We start from the raw sequence: 26,522 nt of genomic DNA, 5'->3' as shown, positions 1-26,522 counted from the left end.
GTTCAGACATTGATTGACTCAGCTTAAACCCAGATTTTCCCGACTGGAAGTCTGTACCCTAGCCATTAGACCACAATGCCTTCCATAGCACATAGCAGCACTGTAAGTAAGCTTGGTGCATGCATATCTGTATCTTTCTGATATCTAAGGCAAGCTTTCTTAAGAACACGTTCCCCTACCAAACTCCAAGGGAGAACATGAACAATATCCATGTCTTGAACATATCCTGGGCTTTGCAGAGTTGAGCTGACTCAAGTCAAGAAGCATTTATTAAGCAGCTATTATGTGCCAGGCATTGGGGCTGAGTGCAGGGAATATAAATACAAACAAAAATAAAGATAGCCCCTGCCCTCAAGGAGCTAACGTTCTAAAGGGGGAAGACAATATATAAATGAGAGCCAAAATTGCAGTGGGGTATGAAAGTAGGGGGCATGCTAGAGAAAGTCCCATAGAGATGAATCAGGAGTACAGTCTGGGGAGGAAGGAAGATGTGGCTGGCTAGTGTCTCCTCCTTAAGATGGAGGTTCTGGGAGGAACCAGCCAATGAGAGGGAAAGGACATGGGGTAAAGGCTGCTTCCAATGTGAGAAGTGGTGCAGGGGGTAGAGTGAGCTTCCAAAGTAAAGAGGCTTCTACGGCCTGGTAGAGAAAGTCCTGAGGAGATGAGGCAGGAGCTCAGCTTGGAGAGGAAAGAAGTCTGCTGAGGGCTGAAATACGCCACATCTTTTTTCCACTTCATTTTTCTTGTTTTTCTTGTTGTTGTTTTGGGGCCACATGGCTAATATGGAATTATGTTTTGCATGACATTACATAAATAATTGATTATGTCGCTTGCCTTCTCAATGGGGGGGAAAGAAGCTGGAAGGAGGAAGAGAATTTGGAACTCAGTTTTTTTAAATGAAATAAACAAATGGGTGAATTAATGAATGAGTAAATAAATAAATTAGGAGGAAATTAATGAATGAGTAAATAGATAAATAAGGATGAAATACGTTTCTTTACAGGAGCCCTCCTCTCAGATCAAAGTTGAGAAGTCTTAACTGCTTTAAGTGTGAGAATGTGTCTCTGCTGTTGCTGCCCTTTCCCAGAGTGCCTGACAAGTGAATTGGAAGAAGACTCCACTCCTAAAGTAAGAGAGCTGTGCACCATCACTGCATTCTGGCGGCTTCCCACAGATCAAGAGGAGGGAGAGATGGCAGACCAGTAAAGCCCCCGTAGGATACAGAATGAACAGCTTAGAAAATAGGATGAGAGGTTACGGGCAATTGGTTAGAGGTCTCTGAAAACTCCTTCTCACATTTAGTGATCGACCCTGCTAAAATCTGCTTATGACACAGATTATAGACCTGCTCTCTCCCCTCTCCCCAAGCTAGGACTACCCTATTTAACTCCAAAAATGCGGTCATCCCTCTCCATGAAAGAAACACTTGGGCCAGAAACCCATGTGTTTATTGTTTCTCTCTCATACTCCAAATTTGTTCTTTAAAATGTGTTTTTTTTAAATAGTTCTCATTTCTACAAGTTATTGTCAATTGTCAGTCCCTAGACATTTTTGAATGGGTGCCAGTCCTTGCTAGAACACTATCCTAATTCTCTATCTGGAAAATCAATCTTTATATTCTTTCACCCCAGATTATTTCCACTGGGGTCATTCATCAGAGCAACAGATATACAGAAACTTCTGAACTACATTATTACTGCCTAAGGGCCGTTGTGCCAGAAGCCAGAATTTTCAGGAGGAAAATACAAGGAACCCCAGTGCCACTCCAGGTTTTGATTTTTTAATAGGAAAATTTATTCCCATTATATTGTGGGTAGCCATGGTAGGTCCGAAATCAAGCCCCCAATATGGCTTCCTCACTCTGAATTAAAACCAGAGGCAGCGACTAAGAACTATTCGTTCCTATGCTGCAGATCAGATGATAGAGTAGTCAAAGGTTATACTATGGAACTACTCATCTCTACCATGACACAACCAGTGAGATGGAAACCAAATTAACAGGGATGAACACTCTTGGACAGCCCCTCAGAGCTGGAAGAGACTCGAAGAGATTTGTCTAGTCCACTCGGTCACTTTAGAGACGAGGCAGGTAGAAACATTATAGGCAAAGAATTTTAAAACTAAGATAAACCGGAGTCATCATCTAGAACATGTTGCTAACACAGATATGGACCTTTAAACACAGAAACGTATCCTTATCCAGATAGGGGAATCCCAAAGGATTTAAACTAAGAAGTGACTAACAAGTGGTATTTGATGTCAGGTAGTATTCAACCCCGTCCAAGAAGTAACATGATAAATCATCTATTCCAAAGCTATTGTGCTGAGCAAATCTCCATTTACTACTTTAATTACCACTTTCCCCCAATTTTTGCTCTCCTCTTTAAATGAAAATAGCATCCTTGTATCATCACCCGGGCCATTTTCTGCTTTTTAGCGATTCTCATACTTCTCTAGACTCCCTCACCATATTAGGATGGAGGAGAGTGAAAAGGGCAGTGAATTAAAACGAGAGGAGAGTAGAATTGTTCTTGGAATGAGACCCCAACTCGGGGAGGGTCATTCCTGTCTGAACACATCAAGCAACTGCTATTTCCATTAAAAACCAACCAACCAACAACAGCTATTTCCCCCCTCCCCCCCTTTGCCACCAAACATTTCCAAACACCCAGACAGGTGTTGTTGACACAGTAGACTTCTTTCTCACAGTTATTAACAGCTTCACCGGAATTTCACCCAACAAGAAGTCACAGGCAATGTTCTCACTCCCCAACTCCCCATTAACAGTAAGAGAATTATGATGATACAGGATACAACAAAAAAAGGAACTAGGTCTGTCAAACAAGATGAAGAAAATCCAGCAAATTCTGTTTATTGGCCTTCTTCATCACCAAAAACCAAGTTAAGGAAAAGTAAATAAGCTCTTATTCACACATGTAATTCCAACTAAACAGCCTCTAGCCTTGGAGGGCACAGTTATGGACCACACTTTTTGTGAATCACAGAGAGCTAGTCTTTCTCTGGTCACTAAATAATGGCTTGATGTTGAAAATTTTCAGAAGGGCCCTCCTTGTCTCCTCTAACAAACTAGCTGATGAGACAGAGCCTTGTTCACATGGAAAGCAGGGGCCCAAAATCAGTAAGTCAGAAGTTCACAATTCCTTTATAGAACCTTCTTGTTTTGTTTTTTTTTCCCTAAGTTGGAATGCTTGTGTTTGTTGATCATTACGTTAACAATAAAAAAATTTTTTTTTTAAAGTTGGGGGCAGCCACACTAAAAAATCAAGAGAAATAGTGCTGATTCATTGAAAAAGTATCAGATTTGGAGTCAGGGAAGTCAGGGTTAAACCTAGTTTCTGGAGCTTACTTATTTGCTATGTGAGTGACCCAGAAAGTCACTGAGCCTCAACAAAGTACTCATCGGTAAAATGGGGTGGGGGGATGGATACAGCTAGGTAGTACAGTGGTTAGAGCATCAGACCTGGAGTCAGAAGGACCTGAGTTCAAATTGAGCCTCAGACACTTACTAGCTGCCTGACCCTGGGCAAGTCACTTAACCCTGTTAGCCTCGGTTTCCTCATCTATAAAAAATGAGCTAGAGAAGGAAATATCAAACCACTCCAGTATCTTTGCCAAGGGAGTCACGGGAGAGTTGGATACAACTGAAATAACTCAACGAAAACCAAGGTGGTGGTGATAATACTTACCTCACAAGCTATTGTTAGGATAAAATGATAATGAGTCCTTAGGATTTTTTATTTCTTTTGTATTACTCTACTAGTAGTATTTCAATTCAACAAACATTTAAGCTACTTTCCTTTTAGATACCAGGAGAGAGGAAAGGAGAGGCAAAAACTGAGTTAAGACACATCCCTTATTAAGGAGATCGTATATGAAAACACAGAAAGGGAAGCAGTGATCCCTAAAAGCCAGCATGGCTGCTTCAGAAGTGCAGGTCAGGCTAGGCCAAACTCATTTCCTTTTTTTTTTTTTTTTTGACAGGGCAATTAAACTGGGAGATCAGAGAAATGCTATAGGGGCAGTCTGCCTAGATTTCAGCAAAGCATTCGTCCAAATTTCTTATGCTGCCCCTTTGGACAAGACGTACAGTTAGCTGGATTCGGAAATAGTCTGGTGACCAGTTTTTAAAAAAAGTAGTATTATAGATTCAATCTTCAACTTGGAGGTAAAGCTTGATCTGTTCTTTTACATAAAAATCCTGAATGTTTTTAACCCTATCTTTGATCAATACACAGAAGGTATGTTTATCAAAGTGGCAGCTGACACATTTTACACAGAATGAGAGTCAGAATCCCAAAAGATCTCAGCCTCTAGAATAATGGGCCAAAGATGAAACTTAACGATCAGTTGATAAGCGTGTATTAAGCAACTGCTATGTGCCTAGCACTGTGTTAAGCATTGGGGGATACAAAGAAAGGTAAAATACAGATCATGATTTCCTAATCTAATGGGGGAGACAACATGCAAACAAATAACTAGGTACAAACAAGCCATCACCAGGATACATTGGGAATAATAAAGAGAAGGAACTAGAATTAAAGGGGCTCAGGAAAGCTATCTTTGTGGAAAGAAGATTTTAGTTGGGATTTGAAGAAAAGCCAAGAATGCCAGGAGGTGGAGATGAAGAGAGAAGAGCATTCCAGGTATGGTGGACAGGATAAAAAAAAAAAAGGAAATGGAGGATTGTGTGTGAGGTATAGTAAAGAGGCCAACTGTCACTGGATCAGAGCAAATGGAGGAGCAGAGAATGTAAATTGTAAGAAGACTGCAAAGGTGTGTGGGGGTGGGTGATGGAAATGGTTATAAAGGACAAAGAATTTTATATTTGATCCTGGAAGAAATAAAGAGGCACTAGAACTGACCAAGTATGGTGGTGGCATTGCCAGAACTATGCTTCAGGGAGATCACTTTAACAGTTGATTAGAAGATGGAATGGAGTGGAAAGAAACTTGTGGCAGGCAGACCAGAAGGCTGTTGCAATAATCCAGGAGTGAGGTTATAAGGGACTATACTAAGATGGAGGCAGTGTTACTGGAGAGTATATGCAAGAGATGTTACAAAGATAAAATCAATAGGCCTTCTCAACAGAGTGGATATGGGGATAAACGTAAAGTTGTGAAACTTATTTTTTGAACCCAAGCATTAACATACAGGAGGCATGGCTAGACAGTAATTTATATGAAAAAGACCTGGGGGTCTTAGTGGACTATTGATTCAATGAATCAACACAGTGACATAGAAGAAAAAGACAATGTTAGGCTAGAACGGATAGGAAAGATACAGGGTCCGAAATGAAAGAAGTAATAATTCTACAGTCCTCTAAATAGGTCAGACTCTAGCTGGATTACTGTGCTCGCTTCTGGGAACTATATTTTATGAGGTACATAGATAAATTAGACCATGTCCAGATGGGGGTGACCCAGAAGGTGAGAAAGCTGGAGGATACAGCACAATCGAGGAGGATTAGTCAGGGAATGAGAAGACTCAGAAAAAGCATCATAATCATGTTCAGTACTTGATGATAGAGATCAGACTGGCTATGTTTGGTCCCAGACAGAAGAACTAGGAATAGGTGGCAAAAGTTTCAGGGAGGTACATTTAGACACCTGAAATGGTCAAAAGGTAGCCTGAGAGGTAGTGGGGTCTTCTATATTGACGACTGCTCGTTAGTAATGTTAGATAGCCAATTCTTGTTCGGGTATGTGTTAGACTGGACGTACTCTGAGATCCCTACCATCTCTGTGTTTTCTGTATTCAGAGCCTGCTAAGAGGCTAAGAGACAAATATACAAGTGACTAGAACATATTTTATATACGGGTGCCAAAAAAGCATACCAAGTAAAATGGAAGAGGAGGAAAATGTGGATCACTACGAAGAATGACAGGGCCAATTGTAGAAAGCTTCAAAGAAGAGGTGACCTCTGAGTTGTACTTTAAAAAACAGAGGGAGGAATTCAACAGACACGGGGGACGTTAACGCTAAAGGGAATAATGAAGTAAAGGGAGCAAAGTGGATTGTGAACAAAGCTCATTCAGTAAGTAATTTGGTCACAGCACCAAGGGAAGCAATAAGGCTGGAAAAGCAGAAATGCTGCCAGTCTGTAGGCCTTAAAATCCCAACCAAGTAATATGAATATTACTAAGTAGAAAACAAAGAAGATTGGTGAGCAGAAGCAAATGAACAAGGTTAGCTCAGCAGTGGTATGGACAGATAGGAACCCTCCCTGAACTACAGTTATAAAAAGGAATCTCCTCTCCTTCTAATTTTTTTTTTAATGATGTGACCTTTATATTCAAGGGGTATATGTATCCATTTTGTTTGTATCACTTGTTGCAAAATATTGGTCTGATCCTAATTTCTGCCTTTTCAGTTTTTCTAGCAGTTACTGACAAAAGGGGTATTCATCCTTCTAACAACAATTTCCATTCTTGGGTTTATCCAACACTGTGTTGCTATTTTCAAATGTTTCTGTTTCTTGAGTATGTTGTCTGTTCCACTGAACTATTTTTCCCATTTTTTTTTTTTACCAATGACAAATAATTTAGTGATTTCTGATATAGTCTGGGGTCAGGTAATGCATGCCCCTAAAGGGTGGATTGCAGCAGGAAGACAACTGGAGTTGAGAAGGCCTATTAAAAGAGGTCTGCACTCGGCAGTAGAAAGCTAGAAGAGGTGACAAGGTGACGAAGTGACTTTGTGGGGGGAAACTGGGTTTGGTAAATACTTGGAAGAAAAGCAAAGGACAGGAAAAAGCCAAAGACAGATACCCTACATGGTTTCTCACTGTTGGTCTGTCCCCCCCCCCCCCCCACTTTTGTCTCTTTAATAATGATGAGGTAGAATTTATCCTTTGAGCAAAGAAAAGATAGTATCTGATAAAGGGCATCAGACTCTCTCTGAAAGGCAGGGAGTATATATAAGCCTTTAGAGGGTACGGATTATATACCTCAAGGGCCTAGTGAGCAAACCTCTCTCAGACTCCTCAGCTCCTTAATTATTAACCAGATTGTTACTTCATTATTAGAATGTAGACCATAGTCCCTCTGCTAAAAGATCCTCTCAAAAGGTGAGAGACATTTTCCTCTAGATACTCTGCTCCACCTGGAAATATGCCATGTTTTTTGTTTGTTTGTTTTACTAATACTGTGCCATTTCCATCTTAATTAATCCTTCATTACAAAGTAGGTATTCTGCCACCTTAGAAGAAAGTTTGTCTGTCAAGATCTGGGACCTGAGAACAGGGACAGACCTTGAGTTTAAACAATGGGGATCTGAACTCAGCGCTAAGCAAGATTCACATTACACCAAAGAACCTAGGGAAGGTGAAACCTACTTAAAGTAGAGGAGATGCCCAATAAATTTCAGAAGACCCAATCAACCAGTCAGCTAACATTTATTAATTACCTGTTATATGGAGGCATTGTGCTGAGCTCTGGGATACAAGAAAAGACAAAAAACAGTCGCTGTTGTCAAGAAGCTCACAATCTAATGGAGGTGACAACATGTAAACAGCTATGTACAAATAAGACGTGGAAAAATTGTGTGTGTGTGTGCGTGTGTGTGCGTGTGTGTGTAGGGGTGGTCTCAGAGGGAAGGCAATAAGATTAAGGAGGACTGGGAAAGGCTTCTGTACAAGGTGGGACTTTAGCTGAGATATGAAGGAAGCCAGGGAAGCCAAGAGGCAGAAATGAAGGGGGAGAACATTCCAGACATGGGAGCAGTCAGTGAGAATGCTCAGAGCAGAAGGACGGAGTGTTGCGTTGGAGAACCAAGGATGGTGATGTAACTGGAGGCCATATGCAGATTGGTTGAAAGAAATGAGACCAAATCTCCCGAAAAAGAGAAGACTCAGGGTAGGATGTGATAGCTGTCTTCAAATATCTAAAGATCTGTCAGGTAGAAGGAACAGACTTATTTTGCCTCACACCCCTGGGGGCAGAACCCTTGAACAGCTTGGCTCCACCTAAAAGAGCTGATAGAACATTGGGCAATAAATCTTTGGTCTCATATTTCTAACGAGATAGTGGTGTTCAGGTATTTGAAGGGGGTGACCAATGGAAGAATAATTACATTTGTTCAGCTTGCTTCATGGGGGGAGGTGGGGCAGAACTAGGCGATGGGTAAAAGTTACAAAGAAGCAAGCTGAGGATTGATATAATCAAAACTTCCAGATAAATGCAAAAAATAAAATAAAATGGGCTGCCTTGGGATCCTCTTGGAATAGCAATGGGGAAAAGGGTATAACACGCTGAAGTGCATTTAATAAATCATCAAAAACATAATTTTAAAGTAAATGAAACTTATCTAATGGTCTATACTTAGCTTTAGTCTCCATGACTGAAATGGGGCAGTTTCTCCCACCCCTCCCTAATCAGCAACACTCAATCACATCAGTGACAGTGCCCAGAAACACTGCTGATGTTAGAATCCACTATTAATTAGTATCTATCGACCCCCTTTAGGGCTTTTCCTCTCTCTAGTTCCAATTATCCATGAGGAAACTCTGGCCAAACCCTACAAGGTGAGGAACTAACCTGAGATTGAATGTCCTAATTCCATTCAATAGCATTGCTCACTCCTCTCCACCCCTGCAGACTTCCCAGACAATGGACTTTGCCAGTTATTCAGGGCCATGTCACTTGCTCCATCTTCTCTACCTTCAAAGGACTCCCAAGATCCAGGCTTTTGTACCCGGATCGATAATATTTCTTATTCTTCCACAGTCTAAGTACCCCCTGGAACAAGCTATTGTTGTCTGACTTAAACCTTTGGTACCTGCTGGATTCCAACTGATCAACTAAACTCTTGATGCTGGCTTCTTCTGAAGCTGCTCACCCATTACTAAGCTTTAATAATATACTGGGGCAGCAAATAAAAAACCTCATTAGTCAATTAAGAATCAATAAGCATTTAAGTGCTTACTGGATGCAAAGTGCTCACTGTGCAAAACCACTGGAGATACAAAAAAGGGGAGAGGGGGGAAAGACACAACTCCTGCTTTCAAAGAGTTCGCAGTCTAATGTGAGAGACAGCATGCATCTTCAGCCATGGTCAACGGCTGGATTTGTTTTGCTTGGCTATGCTTATTTGTTACAAGGGATGACTGGTTGGCTGTTGTTGATCTTTTTTTTTTTTGGTGAAAGAGGAAGAAAAGTTAGTAATAGTGATAAGAGAGAGAGAGAGAGAGAGAGAGAGAGAGAGAGAACCGAAGGTGGTTCAAAGAGAAAGACAAGATGAACGGCTGTGGAAATAACCTACTGAATTTTTTTTATTGTATTTTCATTTATTTTGTTCAGTATTTCCCAATTACATTTTTTAAAATTTTTTTAAATTTATTTAACATATTAAGTTTTCAGCATTGATTTTCACAAGAGTTTGGAGTACAAATTTTCTCCCCATTTCTACCCTCCCCTCCACTACAAGATGGCGTATTTTCTGGTTGCCCTGTTCCCCAGTCAGCGCTCCCCTCTGTCACCCCACTCCCCTCCCATCCCCTTTTCCCTTCCTTTCTTGTAGGGCAAGATAAATTTTTATGCCCCATTGCCTGTGTATCTTATTTTCTTGTTGCATGCAAAAACATTTTTGTTTGTTTTTGAACATCTGTTTTTAAAACTTTGAGTTCCAAATTCTCTCCCCTCTTCGCTTCCCACCCACCCTCCCTAAGAAGTCAAGCAATTCAACATAGGCCACATGTGCATCATTATGTATAACCCTTCCATAATACTCATGTTGTGGAAGACTAACTATATTTTGCTCCTTCCCAACCCATCCCCCTTTATTGAATTTTCTCCCTTGACCCTGTCCCCTTTTGAAAGTGTTTGTTTTTGACTACCTCCACCCCCACCTGCCCTCCCCTCCATCATCCCCCCCATTTTTTTTATCTTCTTCCCTCTTCTTTCCTGTGGGGTAAGATTCCCAATTGGGTATATATGGTATTCCCTCCTTAGGCCAAATCTGATGAGAGCAATGTTCACTCATTCCCCCCTCATCCGCCCTTTCCCCTCCTCCCACAGAACTGCTTCCTCTTGCCACCTTTATGGGAGATAATCCATCCCATTCTATCTCTCCTTATCTCCCTCTCTCAGTATGTTCCTCTCTCATCCCTTAATTTGATTTTATTTCTTTTAGATATCTTCCCTTCATCTTCAACTCACCCTGTGTCTGCTCTCTCCCTCTCTCCCTCTCTCTCTCTCTCTCTCTCTCTCTCTTTCTCTCTCTCTCTCTCTCTCTCTCTATATATATATATATATATACACACATACACACATAGATATATACATACATACACATTCGCCCATATATATATACATAAACATATATGTATGCATATTCCCTTCAGCTACCCTAATACTGAGGTCTCATGAATCATACACATCATCTTTCCATGTAGGAATGTAAACAAAACAGTTCAACTTTAGTAAGTCCCTTGCAATTTCTTTTTCTTGTTCTTTTTCTTGATTACCTTTTCATGCTTCTCTTGATTCTTGTGTTTGAAAGTCAAATTTTCTATTCAGTTCTGGTCTTTTCACTGAGAAAGCTTGAAAGTCCTCTATTTTATTGAAACTCCATATTTTGCCTTGGAGCATGATGCTCAGTTTCGCTGGGTAGGTGATTCTTGGTTTTAATCCTAGCTCCATTGACCTCCAGAATATCGTATTCCAAGCCCTTCGATCTCTTAATGTAGAAGCTGCCAGATCTTGGATTATTCTGATTATGTTTCCACAATACTCAAATTGTTTCTTTCTGGCTGCTTGTAGTATTTTCTCCTTGATCTGGGAGCTCTGGAATTTGGCGACAATATTCCTGGAAGATTTCTTTTTGGGATCTATTTGAGGAGGCGATCGATGGATTCTTTCAATTTCTATTTTGCCCTGTGGCTCTAGAATATCAGGGCAGTTCTCCTTGATAATTTCTTGAAAGATGATATCTAGGCTCTTTTTTTGATCATGGCTTTCAGGTAGTCCAATAATTTTTAAATTATCTCTCCTGGATCTATTTTCCAGGTCAGTGATTTTTCCAATGAGATATTTCACATTATCTTCCATTTTTTCATTCCTTTGGTTCTGTTTTATAATATCTTGATTTCTCATAAAATCACTAGCTTCCACTTGCTCCAATCTAATTTTTAAAGTAGTATTTTCTTCAGTGGTCTTTTGGACCTCCTTTTCCATTTGGCTAATTCTGCCTTTCAAGGCATTCTTCTTCCTCATTGGCTTTTTGGAGCTCTTTTGCCATTTCAGTTAGTCTGTTTTTTAAGGTGTTGTTTTCTTCAGTGTATTTTTCAGTATTTTTTTGGGTCTCCTTTAGCAAGTCATTGACTTGTTTTTCATGGTTTTCTCACATCCTTCTCATTTCTCTTCCCAATTTTTCCTCTACTTCTCTAACTTGCTTTTCCAAATCCTTTTTGAGCTCTTCCATGGCCTGGGACCAGTTCATGTTTTTCTTGGAGGCTGTTGGTGTAGGCTCTTGCACTTTATTGACTTCTTTAGGCTGTATGTTGTGGTCTTCTTTGTCAGCAAAGAAAGAATGCAAAGTCTGAGACTGAATCTCGGTGCGTTTTCGCTGCCTGGCCATATTCCCAGCCAACTAACTTGACTTTTGAGTTTTTTAGTGGGGTATGACTGCTTGTAGACTAGAGAGTTCTGTGTTCCACATTTGGGGGGGAGGTGTCAGCTCTGCCATACCAACACTGCTCCTTCCCCAACCCCCAACCCGGACTGGGCTTAGATCTTCAGCAGGCTGAGCACTCCTGCTCTGATCCGCCATTTAATTCCTCCCACCAGGTGGGCCTGAAGCCGGAAGTAACAACAGCTGTAGCTGCCCTACCTCAGCTGCCCCCCCCCCCCCCCCCCCCCGGGGCTGGAAGCCGAACAGCGAACTCCTTCTACTCCCGAAGCTTTTCCCACTAACCTTCTCCTCAGTCTTTGGTGTTTGTGGGTTAAGGAGTCTGGTAACTGCCGCAGCTCACTGATTCAGGGCTCTAGGGCCCCCTCCGCCCGGCTTCTGGTCTGGATGGTCCACGCCGTTCAGGCTGGGTTTTGCTCCACTCCGTTCCCAGCTCCCAGCTCCCAGCTCCATGTGGGATAGACCTCACCCAGAGACCATCCAGGCTGTCCTGGGCTGGAGCCCTGCTTCCCTCTGCTGTTTTGTAGGTTCTGCTGTTCTAGAATTGGTTCAGAGCCATTTTTTATAGGTTTTTGGAGGGACTCGGTACGGAGCTCACACTAGTTCCTGCTTAACAGCCGCCATCTACCTACTGAATTTATAAGACACTATAGTAATAGATGTTCATGACTTCACATACCATCCTCTTTTTTCTGTTCTTGCTATATGGAAATGCTTGTATATGCTGGTAGTAGTTTTTACTCTCCAAGAGGACCATGGCATCCCAAAGGTGATGCCATGATAATTGGATTTAAGCGAGGCGGAGCTGTGCAAAATCACCAGTCTTACTTCCTCCTGGGTTCCAGTGGCAAGATTTAGATGAGATAACCTTTTTAAGCTAAGATCTTCACAATTCTCATTTTGACTGAGGCAAAGCCAATTCACTGATTAAGAATGGGTAAGAAATGAGACAAAGAATGTGACCCTTTTTACCCAGTTAAAGAAAAAAAATAAATCTGGGAGGGGAAGACCCTCAGGGTTTCTGGCCAAAACAGAAACAAGGGCCCTCCACATTTACTAGGAGCCAGTCAGGGCCCAAACAATGACCATCAAGTGGGGTTTGGGCTGAGACCTATTGTTGGCCAATCAAGGAGAGCTAGAGTAAATTAGGTTTAAGAAAGAAATCTAGGCTATAAAACCCCTGACATTTGTGAGGTTTCAGTGATCAAATTTATATTCCTTTGGGCAGAGCACCAGCAGGTAAGGGTATGATTCATGCTAAGTGTCGAGTTCACAACAACAACAAACAATTTTTTTTCAAGGCTCTCTAGGGCTTGTATGGAAACATCAGCTTTATTTGAAAGGAGATCTCTCCTCACCTAAAGCTTCAAATGTCCAGGTACTCACCTAACCTTAGGATCTGTCCCTGGATATCCTAGAAGGTAAGAAGGGTTATTTACTCCACACTAGGACAGTTCAGACAAGGTACCAAGCACCCTTATTTTATTATCGGTCTGGACTTGCGATTTTACTGGTATAGGGAAATAAATAATGAGGAAATGCCCTTTATTAATTGTGCCGTGCACATAACTTTGTGTGTCTGTATCACAGAGAGGACTTGAGCCTAGGTCTCTCTGACTGTGACATCATTTATCTATATCCACTGCTCTTCACGTGAGCAGATGCAGGAAGGACAGCTAACTCTCAGATCTTGCTTTGCAGTTTTTAAAACACTACGTCATTTGAGTCTAACAATTTTGTGAGTTAAGTTCTATGACAATGATATCCCCATTTTACAGATAGGGAAAGGGAGGTTTGGAGGCATCGAGGGATTTGCCCATGGTAGCATAACCAGTAAGTATCAGAGGATTTGGACTCTTGTCCGTCCTGACTCCACATTCTACACTGCTCTACCACACCATACTGGCAAAGGAAAACCAGTCCCACTTGTTAAAACTCATGGAGACTCACAGCTCAGCTCTAACAACTGATAAGAAATTAAGGAGCTGCTCCCAAGTTCTCTCCAGTCTATTCAGATCCACCTTCAAGCCAAAACCCATCCCTGGAGATGCTGACCTGAATCTTTTGAAACTACTTACCCTCTGAAAACTATCACCCTATGGCCGTTTGTTTGGAAAGATCTCAGGACCATAAAGAAAAAACTACTTTTTGTTTCTTTTGCGTTACCGTACCTTGTTCTCCCCCATTTATTTCCCCCCTACACATAATAATTTTATAGACTCTTTGCCCACTCCAACCCTCTAAATACAGCCAGCATGCATAAGGAAGCTTCCTTTTAGATTGGGAATTAGGATTGTTCCCCTATAGCTGCCCAACACATGCTTTTCTCCTCCTAAGTAAAACTTCCATTAGGCCAGGAGGCAGAACAAGGCATTTGTGTGCCCTATGCAAGGTTTAAAAGTTCTGTTCTCTAGCATCCAACAGAAGTTTTAAAACTTTGCTGTAATGTATGAATTAGCTTCGCACTCTCTGGCATTCAAGCATGGGCATTCACTAAAGGAATAGCAGAAAGTATCCCTTCTGATGCCTCCCTGAAGCTTACATCTGAGGAAGATAGCTACCCCTCCTCTTTCTCTTCCTAAGTCTGGCTGGATCCATTTTTCTAAAGGCAAGAGTCATTTCTTGGCCAAAGTTGTTGTGAAGGTGAGGAATGAACCTGAAATTGGTATGTCTAGATTGAGATGGGAAATCGTTTCCTCCCTTAAATGGCAACGTAAGGAACTGAATGGAAAGACTTGTCTTTTCCTGGTACATTCTAACACATGGCAAAAGCAAAGTTAAAAAGGCAAACTTCACCTAGGTCGGGGACACTCAAATAGCAGGATTAGAGATGGAAAGCTGGTCGGGTATGTTATTACTCTTAGAAAGGGAATCATTGTTCAGAGTTGAGGTAAATACTGAGGGTTCCTTCTGTGACAATTAAGAAGCTCTCGCTTGAAAAACAACTCAAATTTTTTCCCCAACAATAGGACTACTTGAAAGAGGTTTCTGAAACTGGTACAAACCTGTGTGAGGAATGTTTTAATATGAACATTTTTTTTTCTTTTGCTCTTTACTGGCTCTATAATGTTGAAGCTACGTTAGGCATTGGCTTTCAATCAGGTAAGAGAACATGAGGTTGGTCAGTTAAAATGTTAAAGGTCAATTATGCTAGGAATCTGCACTCACCTGCCCCCATCAACAATCCTGGTAAATGTGAGGAAAACCTGGATGTGTGGCGCACAGATGGTAGATGCTTGTCTTTCTTCTCTGACATCCTTCCAACTGAGGTGGGGGAGCAGCAGAATAGACAGGAATGCTCTGTTGTCTGAGTCTGCAAACCTAGCTGCTTGCTTTTGTTGTTCCCTCTATGACATCCCTCACCCATTCCACTGTCAAATGAATTTTACTAGAGTGAAGATCTGACCACATCACACATTCCTCCCCCCACCCCCCTTCAAAGTCCTTATTACCTACATGATGAATATAAAATTCTTAATTTGACATTCAAAGTTCTTCACAACCTGGTCTCATTGAACCTTTCTAATCTTCTTAGATCCTAACTCCAGGCCTCACCCCACCCCACCCACCACGTATCCTGTGATCTAGTGACACTGGCCGCCTTGCTATCCTTTGAATAAGACACTCCATTTCCCAACTCTGGACACTTCCATGGTCTGTCTCCCATACCTAGAATCTCTCTCTTTATCCCTACCAGCTTCCTTTAAGTCCCAGGTAAAATTCCACCTTCTACAAACAGCCCTTAATTCTAGTGGCCTTCCCTGTGTTAATCATCTCTTCACCAAATGCTTATTGATAGCTAACTAGGAACTCTACTACTCCACATTGTCAGTGCACCTTGGATATTATACCATTCACTAAAAGGGACAGTGACACATCTCACTGACGTGGAAACTTATAAACGTACTCTGTGATTCAACATAATGTGGTTACAGGGATTTTTTTTTCCTGTCACTAATGAAGAAACTCTGCATCCAAAGGACTAACTAGATCTTTTGACAGAGGATTGTGGGACATACAGAAAAAGAAAAAGCAAGAATAGGAAGGAAGTAGCAGACGACAGGGGAAAAGTACTAAGGATAAGAAAGGAAAAACAGCAACAAACTTGGGATGTCACTCAAACATAGCCACGTTTAATATTTCAATAGCCAGAAAGCAAAGAAATACAGGGAATAACCAACTTTAGGTTATGGCCAAAAAGTAACTTTAGAGGGAGAGTACAGATTTGTGATTGCACTGATAGGAAACTCTCAGTAGTGAGAATTTCCAGTCTCTACCAGTGTAGACCAGCTACCAGTCTTGGGCTCTGATAGACTAGGTGATTTGCCTGGGGCCACACAGCCACAGCAGCATGTATTAACGGTCACCCTGACTCTGAAGACAGTTTTCTAATCCATTGGCACAATGCTGCTTCTCTAAAAATTCTTAAAAGTCTATCAAATTGAACCTGGAAACAATTTTCCCAGAACAATTTCATACATGATGAAAAACCTCCAAGGTTTTTTCCTTTAATCTAAAATGTACTTTTTGTTATAGCAGTAAGAACTGTAACTGTGATTTCCAGGTGAGGAAACTCCCTGTATTAATGCAGGTCAGCATCTTCTATGAAAATTATTTTGAGCATCAATCCCTAAAACCTTTTAGTCTCAGGACCCCTTTTACACTCTTAAAATTTTTACAGTCATACCCCAAAAAGCTTTTGTTAATGTAGGCTGTATCTATAGATAAATATTTACCACATTGGAAATTAAAATTGATATTTTAAAAATATTTACTAATTTGTTTAAAAATAAGAATAATAAACCCATTATATGTTAACATAAATAACATGTTTATGAATAATTATCTTGTTTTGTTTTTGGAGAGGGGAGTACCAGGCAATTGGGGTTAAGTGACTTGCCCAAGGTCACACAGCTAGTACTTGTCAAGTGTCTGAGGCCAGATTTGAACTCAGGTCCTCCTGACTCAAGGGCCAGTGCTCTATTCACTAGGCCACCTAGCTGCCCCCATTTCTATGAATAATTGAATTTTCCAAAACAAAACAGTGAAAAGAACAGCATTGTTTTATATATTTTTACAAATCTCTTTAATGTTAGGCTTAAAAAAGGACAGCTGGATTCCCCATCAGCATCTGCATGCAATCTGCTGTAATGTTATTTTGGTTGAAGTATATTAAGAAAATCTGGCTTCAAACAGATAGTTGGAAAAATGAGGAGTATGTTAACAGACAAACAACATCTTATTATTATATATCATTATAAAAAAAACTTTGACCTTGCCGACCCCCAAATGGTCCTTGGACCACACTTTGAAGTGCTGTCTTTACAAAACTGCCTAGAGCCTTGAGGGGTTAAATGACCTATTCAGGGTCACTCATCAGGTGACCTACTCAAGGTCACTCATGTTGGAGGAGGGGCCCGGCTCTCACATGTTGCTGGTTCTGAGGCCAGCTCTCTTATCTACTATCCAACATTGCTGTGTAAATAATAATACAGATCTTAGCAATACTGCACATAACTTTTTAAAAAATTAATTCTTATTTTTATTACAAACTTAAACATCAACACGATCATCTCAAGATGCAATGAACAAAAAGGGTTTGTACATGATATCATGAATTTGTACATTCAGAGCTAGAGTCATAAATGAAGGTGATGTAAAAACAAAGACTATTATTAATACAAATAAAATACTAAGAAGCTCTAAGTAGATCCTAATAATAAGACTTTTGGTACTCAAAAGATTACTTGATTGGAGGAATAGGAAATGAAATCTGATGGTGCTTGAGGGTCAGAAAGAATGAGGAGGAGGAAAAAGAAATGCCAAGTTTTGGCAGCTGGATCTTATGGTTTTAAGACCACCTCTCTGGAATGCTAGGGCACAAATGGTATGTTACTCTCATAAAGACACCCAAAACAAACAGAGAACAGAATGAAGTAATTCAAGCCATAATGTACAAGATGGGAGGAAGAAAAGGAAAAGTCAAAGAGAGGGGAAAAAACATCTGGAGTTACAGATCCTTTTGGTAGTCTAATGAAGCTTTTGAACTCCTCAAAATAGTATTTTTAATGTGAAAAAAAATGTAAATTTTTTTCCCCATGAAAGTTCACGAACATCAAGTTAGGAACTCCTGACCTAGAGGAAGTCAGAAGTGGTGGTGAGTCGCCTACACATGCCATGAGGATAAGTTGAAGGAACTGGGGATGTTTATAGCATGAATAATAGAAGACATGGGGTGGCAGGGGCACCATCACAGTGTTTGAAAGGCTGTGATGTTCTGCATGGCCATAGATTGGGAAGTACCAACACCAATTAGCTATGCCAAAGTAGAAAGGGCTGCTTCTCCCCAGAGGGCTTGAAGCAATGGCTTCTTACCTCTCTTCCAATGCTGAGATTCTGAGGATAATCATGGTTTCAAAAACTAAGCAAGTATGTCAGGTGCAACACAAGCCCGTGTTGCCTTCCCCAGGGAGCAAGGTACTCACTGACGAGCAGGTGCTTCTGGATAGCTCTATTTCTCCTGATTGCCCCATCTCAGGGTTGGGTCTAGTGGCCACATTCCCAATTTTAATAGGTAATGATTTTGAAGACCAGAGGGGAATTTAAAAATTGCTCCAAAGTGGACACATTAGAGAGCTTTAATCCTGTGTGTCTCCCAGGGGTAGCCAGCAAGGAAACCCAAGACATTGCCAAAGAAGCTAATAGTCAATTAACTAAGGAGCTTAACTTTTCTAGCAATATTACAAAGGGAATGAACATTTTCTGCCCTTTTGTCTCATTCAGGATTCAAATGGGTGTCTACATAAACATATATCAACCCCTGCCCCAAACCAACTGGAGGAAACTGGACTCACCCCAATGCTTAACCTGAGTTGATCTCGGTTGGGCAGCAGAACGCAGACATTCCTATACTCCAGGGTCATCTTGCCTTCAGGTAACTGTTTGTTCATGGTAGAGCCAGGGTAAGCATTTCAAACTCACTTCCGCCACTGGGAAACTCTCTTCAGGAGTGAAGCCAGGCTGCCTCCATGTCACCTGCTTGCCAGGAGATAAAATACTTCAGTGTCAAGTTCATGGGAATGGGAAAGGGGTGGGTGGGACTGCAGAGCAGCTGGACAGCCTGTATGTAACACAGGATGTTTTTCGCCTCATTCCAATAGGAGAGATAAACCCTGTCCTTTCAAAGGTTGCATTCACTGAAATCATCGTTAAATTATTCTAGCATTAGTCAGCCCTTTCCTTGATTAGCAGAAATGGTACATTAGACCAACTACATGTGGGAGGACAAATGAAACCTCTCAAAAATTCATGCATGACTAGAGAATTCATTTGCAAATCATGACTTTTTTTTTTTTTTTGCTCCTGAATTAGTCAGACTATGGAAATGCAGAGGTTCTGAACTGCAGGCCCTTTCCCAGGGGGCAAGGTTCAAGTTTATAAATAGTTTTAATAACATGAAACCTAGATCAGCATGCAACAAACATACCACACTCCCAGTGATACAAAGCCACTTAGTGCTCACAAGAGTGAGAAGGCAGCAGGTAGCAGCTGACTGCACTTCCTCGCATGCTCTACAGACATGGGGGACCAATGAATCAACCAGTTAAGACACCTAACAATAGGAAACCGGAAACACAACCCGCACCCCTTTTCTTTCCCCCTAACCCCAGCTTTGCTTTCCATAGTCATACAGTGGCTCAAAGGAGTTTTAAAATTCGCTTATTTGCCAACTCTCTTCTATTCCTCGGGGAAAAGGAAGATTTAAGAGAAATGGGGCCTCAAAGTTAAAAGATGGTGAAAACTAGAACAGAGCATATGAATTCAAAAATAAAATGAAATTGATGTTAAAAAAACTGAAAATGCAGGGAACAACAAAAAGAAACCCAAAGCAATGCAATTATAGTGATTAATCTTGTCCTTGAAGAAATTTTAGAATGTATCTTCCTCTCTTCTTTGCAGAAGTAGGGACACTATGAATGTGGAATAAACAAGAGTGTCCCAAAAAATCTTAGCGTAGTTTAAAGTTCTACTACCTTATGCACCAAGACTTTTATTTTTAGGACACCTTATATCACAGGATTTGGTTAACGTGTTGTTTAGTTTTGCCGAACTGCTCATTCCCTACCTCCTACCCCTCCCTGCCTCCTTTTTTCTTTCTTTTAAAAGACAATCCTGAATGGGGAATAGATTGAGACGTGAAAAGCAAAATATAGAGATATAATTAAAAAACAGATGCCAAGAATGGAAAAAAAGATTATATTAAACTCTTGAGAAAAAAATCTTCAGTAGGGTCCCAAACTGACACAAAGAATATATATAAAAAATGTATGTATATAAAAAATAATACAAAGAAAGAATACAGACCTCTCCCATGACTTGAACCTTGAAAACTGAAGAAGGAAGGAAGGGAAGGAAGGAGGCAAAGAGATAGGGAATGTAGCATCGAGCACACCAACAGCAATGAAGGTGATGATGATGACGATGATAATCCTATTAATTTGGCTACTCCAAGGAGGAAATGACAGGAAGCCACCTCCAAGGAAGCACCACGAGGGCCATTTAGCAAAGAGCAGAATGTGAAATCACTCCAGGCCTGTGGCCACATTCCTGGGTGCCCTATAATCTCTGATGATCACTGGGCTCAGAAGATCAAATCTCTTAGACTTTGATTCCCTTTGTGAAGAATCAGTTGGTTCCACATTTGAGATTTAGCAGATGGGATATTTGGAAGACAGTCCTTTACAGATATCTATAAAAGAGGAATGAGCCCTGAAGGAGACAAAGAAAAACCTTGGAGACAAAAACAAAAAGTGGTTTGGGATTATTAGGTTTTCAGGGTCCTATAAATAGAAAACGGTTCCTAATTTTGCCCTCAGCAAGAGGAAGCAGGGGCGAGAATAGTATAACCAACACAGCATCAGGAGACCTGAGACCAAGCATTTAAAGAAACACTTGGTTTTGTGAGAGGGTGAGCCATTCATTTCATTCTGAGCCTCAGAATCCTCCTCAGTAACGCAGGGATAATAATGCCTTCATTACTAACCTCAAAGGGTTTTTTGTAAGGAAAGTACTTTGAAATGTTAAAAAAATTTTTGCAAGTAATAATTATTCCCTAAATATGGTTTCCCATCCACTTCAAGGGACCCTTTCTCTTTTTTTCCTTAAAGAGAAAGGAGCTTCTCTCTTTGTGTACTTAGCTACGGTTCCCCTTTACCAATTCTTATGAAATTCACTTCCCAGATTCCCCTTCAAAATCTTCGACAAATTTTGCTTTAGAAGACCTAGAATGTAACGCAGACAATACAATCTCTTCTGAATGGTGGCCAATTTAGACTTTTCATCCTTTACTCATTTTCTCTTTTCTTCCTTCTATATTGAAATAGTTTTGATCCCCTTTCTGGAGACTGGACTAGGTCAGCAAGGAAGAAGGTAAAGGAAAGTAATCTCTCTCCCACCACAATGGATCCCAGACTATAAATCCCTTGGTGCATCCCTGGACTCAGCCCCAAAAAGTAGGTTCCCTTTTCTGGGAAGGCAAAAGCCCCACAATATCTGATTCTATGTAATTTGTTAATTAAACTTTTAATACCACACAGGAACAGTTGTGACTATTCTAGAGCAAACCTGCCTGGAAGGAAAAAAGTGAACACTGTAGAGATTTTGCCAAACATAATGACAAAAATTAAAACATAGATTTGGAAAAACTTAAAATCTTGGATCCACACAGTGACCAATTACAATTCAAAAGCACTAATGATGAAGCATGCTAGTCACTCCAGATGGACTTGGAGGGCAGAACAAAATGTTTTTTGGAAGTGACCGATTTTAAAAATTTATTTGGCTAGACTCTATTTTGTCACAAGGGTTTTGTTCCCACTTCCCTCCCCCAATTTTGTGCACAGGACTGGAAGGGAGCAAAAATCGATTTTTGTTCATTGACAAAAATAAAATTAAAAAAAAATTTACTACAGTTTAGGAAGTCACTTTTTAAGTAAGACTTGTTTAAAAACTTTTCAAAGAAATTCAAAAATTGAAAATCCATGTGTTGTGATAAGGATGAGTCAGTCAGTCCCTTGTCCACTTTGTACCCAAGGTGTCTCATCAGGGTATGGCTGTGATAAAAATGATTATATTATGGGTCATTTGGCCAATGTAAAGTTTCTATCAATACTAAGAAACTCCAGATGCCTATCATTACAAAGACTCAGTATCATCTGTCTAAATCTCTTCTTAAAAAGCAAGAAGGATTCCTACAGGGTCTAACTGTAAACTTTGGTCATTCTAGTCTGAATTGATATAAAACACAGTAGATATACCACACCAAGTCCTATTTCAACGCTTCACCATAGCATGGAAATAACCTTTGGTTTTGAAAAACTGCTTCTACCACATGGACAAGGCTTCAGACATCATTTGGCAGAGAGACTGGGTTTCCTTTCCAAGGTCCAGCCTAGCTAAGAGGTCCTCATTGAGGGGAGCAAAATGGCAAAAAAAAAAAAACAAAAACAAAAAAAAAACAAAAAACTGACCGGAGGATGCTAAGAATGAGTTTTCAGAGTGTCTATAAACTTCCATGTGGCTCTCCCTGCAAGCCCAGATGCCAGCTGGTATGAACTCTTTATATGGCTCCCTTTAATAAAACTGGGGGTGGGGGGTGGGAGAGAGGGAGCTGATTCAGAACAATCACCACCAACCAAAATGCCTAATCTTCCATTTACATTGAGTTTTTATGGGAATGACCTAGGCACTGAGGGCATGCTGCATGAAGGTATCTCTATGGCGAAGACAGGTTTTAACAAATTATGTTACATGATAGAACACATCTAGTTACCACCACTCACCTGAATGAAAGATGTAGAAGATAAAAGACATCACTGTACTGATTATTTCCTGATTATTAAAAAAAACATTTGCTTCAGTAGAGCAAAACACTCCCTTCAAAGCTCTCTTCCAATGAAATTTATCCCATCCAAACATTAAAAAAAATGTCTTTCAAGGAATCTTGAATTTTAAAAAATGACCTTCTGATCACAAATTCAGGTTAGGCATAAGGCAGGGAGATTTATGATTGCCACTGTCAGAGTTGAGATCTGGTGAAAAGCCCAAATTGAAGAGAATGGTGAGGTCCTCCAGTTTGTAGATGACATTAACGCTGATTTATATGAAACCCCAGAACACTATACATCCTAAATCCTCCTAAAAGGTTATCTATATAGCTAGACGCACTTGAAAAAACGAAATGACTGAAGAATGCCCACTTCCCAAACAATACAACATACTGTTAGAAGTGAGTTTCTCCATTGCTACATACATTTGGCACAAAAGAATGGATCTGGAATTAAGCAAGAAGCAGCCAGTGAGCTGAGTTGCCTTCAGGGAACTGCAAACAAAATTCCTTTAATGACCTTCAAATGGTCCCAGAAACAAAGGCTAATCTTTTTTAACAAAACTGTTCCATCAATGTTGCATTATGTCTGTGAATTATAGAACCCTACAGTCCCTAAAATGAACACTGCACAGAAAGCAATGAACAGGCCCATAGTAGGTATGAGCAGGCTACAATGAATAACAAAAAAAATGTTCAAAGATGAACTAAGTAAAGGTTGCCATGAGGTAAATGTATGACTGAAAAAGACTAGGTGGTCATTTGGCAAAAATAAGGAAGAAGAGGTGGACAGCTCCCAATTGCCCTATTCTTATCTTCATGATATTAGGAAAAAGTTCATAAGACCTCAGCATGTTGAGGATTTTTTAAATGGGGAGATAATTAGAAGGAAGAGAGAGGTTTAGTTATGATGTGGGGGAGAGGCATGAAGACAAGCCTTGCAATTTATTTTTTAAATGTACAGAAGGTCATGCAGAGGAAAACAGACAGGCAGGACAGTTTTAAAAACTATTAAATTTATTACATACTTCTAAAAAGAAGCAAGCTGTACACGAGATTCACACTTTCATCTACATGATCTTTGTGTGTATATATATATGACAATGTTCATGTTTAGTGTTAAGCTGAGAATAACCAAAAAACCCTAAATTTTAAAATATATATAAAATTCTCTTTCTTCAAGCTCCTTACCCCCGCCCCCTCCCACTTCTAGGAAGCTTTCCCCAATTCCTTTATTCCCTTGTTACTTAAAAGTGTAATCTCCCTCCTCAAACATTGCTAGCCCTCTCCTTTGTCTCTATCTCAGGCCATTACTTTTGTATGTATGGAACTCCAATCCTCTCCAAGAGAGTAAGCTGCTTGAGGCCAGGAACTGTCATTTTTTCATCTCTGCATGCAGCTAGCATAGTGAAATAGCAGTTTTTAACATGTCTGTTGAATTGTACGCCTCTAAAAAATTCCGTCTGCATCCACAGACAATTCTCTTACGCAAGAAAACAATTTATCTCATATTTTTCCTATACTCTCTTGGTAGGAAAAGCAGTTCAGGATGAACATTTGCCACATTTAAAGCTCTTATCGGGCTAATTCTGTACTCTCTCCCAGCACCCTGAACGTTCAATGGATCGATCACTCTCTTCCTTTCTTTCTTCTCCTCTCCCCCCATCCCTCTGTCTAAATACAGGCAGGCATTTTAGTAAATAAGATGACACATATCAAGTGTTGACTGCCTTTTAAAAGGGGTGTGGCCAGACCTGTACCCCCACCTTTGCGGTATGTTTATGTGAAACTTGATGGAATTGCTGGTGACAGGTAAGGTGGGAGAATAAGCTCAAGGGGTGAGGTGGGGCAGAGCAGTTTTCATGCCAAAGAAAATGAGCTTAAATGACATATTGGGGGGTAGCCAACCTTGTGGCATATTTTTTTTCTATCCATCTCTTCTCACTCGGAATTTCTCTCCATTTTAAGATTCTGAGCTGTGGGTTCCCTGAGAGCTGGGACCATATTTTTTGTCTTTCTTTATAATTCCCAGGGCCTGATACATAGCATGCACTTAAATGCTGTTTCAAAGGGGTATTAGAGATCATTTAGTCTAACTCCATTTTATTTGTTGGGGAGAAAATCAAAGCATCCACTTAACTTAAATGAAGGTAAGTGATTCACCCAAAATCACACTGGTAGTAAATTAACAGAGCTCTGATTAAAACACAATTCAAAAGCCAAAATCCAGGCTTCTTTCCACAACTTTTCTGATTTATGTCTAATCCAGGACTTCCTAACATTTTTTGCCATTGGGTCCTTTGGAGTTATAGTGATGCCTTTGGACGCCTTCTCAGAAAATGTTTTACTGATAAATAGAATTATGTGTAGAATAATTTTACATATGTATGCTTATTTGTGTCTAATGGTAGGCATCTCTAGGGCAGGAAGAGGAGGCAAGGAAAAAAAAGAGAAACATACACCATAAGTTAACCTTACGGATACCTCAAGTAGGATCGTTGCTTCAATGCTGTAGATCAATTTTTGATCCTCTGATACACTCTCTCTATGGCATGAAGCAAGGATCCTCCTTGAGGTACTCATGAGGTTAAGTAATTCCATACAGACGAGAGGGAGGTCCTTTAGTATTTTAAGCCCTTGGAGTGCTCACCAAAATTTGCAAAATCCATGTTTGACAGACAGGCATTGAGTAGCAGAAAAGTTGAGAAATACAATCCCATGCTCCAAAATGATAAGGAGCCTAAAAGAAAGACCCAGAAATCATTAGCCTCAAAGTGTCCAGTTGCCTGTTTACATTTGGCACCCTGGACAGCTTGCCAAGAAAACCAAACAGCCAGGAGGAATGCTCTTCTGCAAGATTACATACACAGCCCTACAGCCCAAATGCCATGCTTTTGTTTACCACCAATTCAGGCCTTTTAGCCTCAATTAAAGCCCTAAGTGTCCAACAAACAGAGCACACAAGGATTAATAAAAGCTCCAGTCAATCATCGGTCTTCAGGGTGTTGCTGACTTTTTCTCCTCCCCAAGTGACTGAAGGTTTTAGCTTCCATAGAGTAGTTGCTTTGTCTTAATGAAGCAAAGCCAGAAACCTCATGTATTCCTTATTTAAAAACAAAACCAAACCTATAATCGTGGCTAAATTGGGACAAGGTCCCGAGGAAGGCAGGTAACTTAGGTAATCTAAATTTCATGCTATTAAAAAAGCACAGACATACACAGATATCACAAGAGTTTATAAAAAAGCAGAGACTTACATACACACGTGTCTGGGTTGCTCCTATAAAGAGAAAAAAAAACCTTCTCCTTAGGGAAGAAACCGTAGAAAATATGATGCAGAAGCTATATACCTGTTTAAATAACCCCTGGGTGGACTTCTGCCCCCAGAGCAACCCAGGAGACACATTCTTCTCACTGTCCTAGACTTTGAACCTTAGTCACACCAAACTGATTTGACGACTAGAGTTGGTGGGAGACTACAAGGTCAGTGACCTTAATGAAAGTGAGAGCCTGCAAGTCCAGAGACTGGTTTTATATAATGACTACTCTGAGAATGAGTGATTATGACAAATTTTCCAAGTTAAAGGCTCAAATAAAAATTCTCTCTCTCTCAAAAAAAAGACTCATCAATCTACAAAAAGTCTTCTAGAAAAAGGGTACAAAATAATTTTAGATACTTTTTAATAATTTCTCTATTTTAAATATGCCCTGAAGTCTAAATGCTCTTATACATTCTAATGGAATGATTCATTTTACGCAGTTTCTGGACTATTAATTTAATCAAAAAATAATAAATGAGGACAGGTAGCAAAAGTGTCCCAAACACATACCAGATGACATACGGGAAGGAGGAGGTGAATGTTCAAAGTTAAACATCGGGACTGAGTGCCTAAATCAATTTTTGATCCTATGATATCCTCAATGGCATGAAACAAATATTAAGAATACTTAAGGAGACAATTCTTAAGTATCCCTTTAGTTGGCCCTCTTC

The 26,522-nt window shown here is 40.3% G+C and overlaps 1 protein-coding gene across 2 annotated transcripts in view; it reads right to left on the bottom strand.

Annotated features, from left to right (window-relative positions):
* The window catches only part of FRMD1 (FERM domain containing 1), a 62,206-nt gene extending 36,331 nt beyond the window's left edge, over nt 1-25,875 (bottom strand). For both annotated transcript variants that reach the window (XM_036767830.1, XM_036767831.1), the window contains exons 1-2: nt 25,789-25,875; nt 18,501-18,681 (exon numbers count right to left, since the gene is read on the bottom strand). In XM_036767830.1, coding sequence (XP_036623725.1) covers nt 18,501-18,596 — 96 coding nt within the window. In that variant the 5' untranslated portion in view covers nt 18,597-18,681; nt 25,789-25,875. The remainder of the gene's footprint in view (nt 1-18,500; nt 18,682-25,788) is intronic.
* Nucleotides 25,876-26,522: the final 647 nt, after the last annotated feature.

Source organism: Trichosurus vulpecula, chromosome 7 (assembly GCF_011100635.1).
Source record: "Trichosurus vulpecula isolate mTriVul1 chromosome 7, mTriVul1.pri, whole genome shotgun sequence".
Classification (NCBI taxonomy): Eukaryota; Metazoa; Chordata; class Mammalia; order Diprotodontia; family Phalangeridae; genus Trichosurus; species Trichosurus vulpecula.
Note: the sequence above shows the minus strand (reverse complement) of the source record. Positions and strands in the feature narration are given on the sequence as shown.